Source organism: Nematolebias whitei, chromosome 3 (genome assembly GCF_014905685.2).
Source record: "Nematolebias whitei isolate Nwh7 chromosome 3, NemWhi1, whole genome shotgun sequence".
NCBI classification, from domain to species: domain Eukaryota; kingdom Metazoa; phylum Chordata; class Actinopteri; order Cyprinodontiformes; family Rivulidae; genus Nematolebias; species Nematolebias whitei.
Genome location: NC_056500.1, coordinates 57,912,642 through 57,916,167, shown reverse-complemented (window position 1 = coordinate 57,916,167; position 3,526 = coordinate 57,912,642). Strand labels below are relative to the sequence as shown.

The 3,526-nt window shown below is 40.8% G+C and overlaps 1 protein-coding gene across 2 annotated transcripts in view; it reads left to right on the top strand.

Moving 5' to 3' along the window:
* Positions 1-847: 847 nt before the first annotated feature.
* dcun1d4 (DCN1, defective in cullin neddylation 1, domain containing 4 (S. cerevisiae)) overlaps positions 848-3,526 on the top strand; it is a 42,756-nt gene continuing 40,077 nt past the window's right edge. The window contains exons 1-4 of one of the 2 annotated variants that reach the window (XM_037698342.1): positions 848-931; positions 2,208-2,278; positions 2,358-2,397; positions 2,555-2,642. In XM_037698342.1, coding sequence (XP_037554270.1) covers positions 913-931; positions 2,208-2,278; positions 2,358-2,397; positions 2,555-2,642 — 218 coding nt within the window. In that variant the 5' untranslated portion in view covers positions 848-912. Of the gene's footprint in view, positions 932-2,207; positions 2,279-2,357; positions 2,411-2,554; positions 2,643-3,526 lie in introns of those variants that run through there. The other variant, XM_037698343.1, reaches the window with a different exon arrangement.

Genomic DNA, 3,526 nt, shown 5'->3' with positions numbered 1-3,526 from the left:
CGACCTGGCCCGCCCATCCAGCACATTATCATGGCCCGGCCCGGCCCGAATTCGGGTCGGGTGGAGCCGGGCTTAGGGCTCTGGTTTGAAATGACAGCTCTATGATACATGCTGTAAATGTTAATCAGTAAGTAAGATTTCCTGATGCATGCTCAATAATCCAGGTAGAAAAATCTAAAAAAAACTGCTTGATCCACTCTGAGAAGGTGCTATTTAAGAGACTGAGCTGAATACAGCACCTCAGACTGAGGAAGTCTCTCGGATGAGAGACGAAACGTTTCTACATTTTTTGTTGATTTGCTTTGTTGTTTTTTTTGTTTTTTTTAATGTCCAGAGGACCAGATTTAACTTTTTTAGATTGTCATAAGATTCTTTTATTAGTGTTAATGTTAACCCCACCAAGAGTAAATACACTGAACCATGTGTTCAGCTTTAATGTCTGTACGCCAAAGATTTACAGAGGAAAAAATCGTGAGAATGAGTTTAGTATTCAGCTATGACTGATTAAACGTGCAGATACTTCCTTGCTCCTGTCAAACAGGTTTCACTGAGTGGAGCTGTCGACCGTTCCAAGATGGCGGCCTTACAGCTCGTCAGCGCCAATAGGCGATAGCGGTCAATGCTGTATCTAGTGTTTATATCTATGGGTTTAAGGATTGCACGAGGAAATTCTAATGATTGACGCCCTGCTCTAGGAACTTTGACCAATCAAATTTGAGAAAGGGAGGTTTTTTTCGTTTGTCCCCGCTCACTGACGAATTGACACCTGTCGCAACCAATCAACTGCAAGAAGAGGCGGAGCCTATTTGAAACCTACTTTCAATCATCGTTGGCAAACATCCTTCACGTTAACAAGGCCCGCCCATTGGCCGGTCTACGGACTTCCCATAGACAGTTGTATATTTAATAAAAATGCACTCTGATGCGGCAAGTAAGTGGAATTGTTTAGAGACTATTCTGCGTATATCTGCGACCTTTGTTAATAGTTGAAGCGTATATCAGAGAGAAACAGACGGACATGTTGTGTTTACACATCAGCTTTTGTCGTGTGGGTCTGTCGGGTTTAACGGGAACGCATGGATCACATACTTCATGCTAGTGTCTTTGTATTTGGTGGTGCTGTCTGGGGCGACAACAAAGAAATAATGGCTACTGTAATGAGAGTTATTTAGACTCAGGCGCAGCAAAAACATCTGTAGTGGTTTTCATCTTGAGCTCGCAAATTTAGGTTAAATGTCGCCGACGTTGTTTTAGGTCTTCGCTAGTAATTGGTTTCATTAGAGGTGTTTTTTATTCGGTATTACTCAGCGTACAACTCGTTTAAGCTCAAACTGGCCGTGACATCGATGTAAATCAGTGTTAATCGGCCACATTTTTTAGCTAACTGCGAACAGTTGGAGAGAATGAAAATTGTGACGCAGTTGTGTAAAACATATTTCTTTGCTTGCTGCAACAGAGCTGTCAGATTTTGCGTCATCTGTTAGCTATAGCAAAGCGTCCATGCGGGATTTTTTTCCTATCAGTGCTCATAAAATAATATAAATATTAATCAGTATTAAACACATTCTGTCCGAATGGGTAAATGTTGGGGGAGATGAGTCTGAAAGAAATAGTTTTTTTTCCCTCCTAAACTCATGGGTATTGTAGTTCAGTATTCCAAGTATAGCCGAGCTCACTAATGGCTTCCTTAAAGTGGAAGAACTACAACACCCAGACGTCCAACTCCCTGAATACTTTGTAAACTCTGTGCAAGTTGCTCGTCTGTGCAGCTATTTTAGGTATGCAGCTAGTGCTGTCCGCTCTCTTCTGTGTTGTGCAGTTAGTCTGAATTTGGCCTCTAAAATTAAATCAGTTCTTGATGACGGCAATAAACTGGAACTGAAACACGGGTTTTGGAAAGGAGCTTAGCCCTTCTGATCGAAAATATTCGAGTTTAAACGTCCTTTCCTAGCAGTGCAGGGTCTGAGTCGCTCCTTCATCAGTCAGAGACATTTTCTGCCATTTTTCGAGATGTAAACTTTTGTTATGAGAATATGCAATAAGTGTTGATTACTGACCAAAAATGATGTGAGGTTTAAATATCTGCACTGTAATGGATGCTCTGTTGATGTTAGCTCATTTTATTGCATGATAAGAAACATTAAGATGTATATGATGCTTTAGTCAGTTTGCATTTTTATGACACTTTTGCTTTTATATGGAATTAGATTTTCAGCTCAATTCCCATTTGACTACACTGGCCAGCATCCACAAGATTCACCACACCTTGCACAGACTGGTAAATATCTCACATCAGTGTGTTTCATTAATGTATGTTAACATTGCATTGAGTACTTCTGTCATGTCATTCTTGGTAGAATCTGACCGAAGACGTTGACCAGGATAGCCACTCGTCGGGTAACGATCCTTTGTGTGTGTTTGTGTGTTTTATATCATCAACACATGATTACAAGTTTCATTATTACATGCTCAGACCATCTGTTCCTGAATTTGCTAACTGCAAAATTTTTGTATTGCTGATGGTTATTTTCCATAGTCTTTCTTATGTTCTCAGCTTGCTACTCAAAAGCCATGCCACCTAGGAAAAAGAGGAGACCGTCTGCTGGAGATGACATGTCAGCTAAAAAAAGTCGACAAGACAGGTGTGAGATCTTTGTGTTAGATTCCCTTAATGAACAACTACCCCGTTACACTCACCACAACCTATATGCGCGTAGTAAATTTGGGAAAAACCCCTTCAGTCTAGATTTAGGTTTATTGTCATACGCAGATCAACACAAGGTCAACAATGTAATGAAATGCTCAGGACGAGAAGAACAGTCTCAATTCACCAATAAAACAACAGCAAGAAATACCAAAGCATGCAACAAAAATACTGAAACAAGGCACCAAAAGTGAAAAAGAAATAAATCTACAACAGCGTGTTTTTTTCATTCATCCAACCTTTAATTAGACAGGTTAGTCCCGTTGAGCCTCTGGGTCTCATTTACAAGAGAGACCTGGTTCTGTTGGCAGTGAGGTTCGTTTAACAACATGGTCCCATTAGCACCATGGTACTGTTAGCATTATGGTACTGTTAGCAGTGAGGTTCTGTTAGCAGTGAGGTTTTGTTAACAGAGTGGTTTTGTAAGCAGAGTTGTTTTGTTAGCAGTGTTTTCTATTAGCAGTGTGGTTCTGTTAGCAGAGTGGTTCTGTTAGGTTCTGTTAGCAGAGTGGTTCTGTTAGCAGAGTGGTTCTGATAGCAGAGTGGTTCTGATAGCAGTGTGGTTTTGTTAGCAGTGTGGTTTTGTTAGCAGTGAGGTTCTGTTAGCAGTGAGGTTCTGTTAGCAGTGTGGTTCTGTTAGCAGTGTGGTTTTGTTAGCAATGTGGTTTTGTTAGAAATGTGGTTCTATTAGCAGTGTGGTTCTTTTAGCAGTGAGGTTTTGTTAACAGAGTGGTTTTGTTAGCAGTGTGGTTCTGTTAACAGTGTGGTTCTGTTGGCAGTGTGGTTCTGTTAACAGTGTGGTTCTGTTGGCAGTGAGGTTTT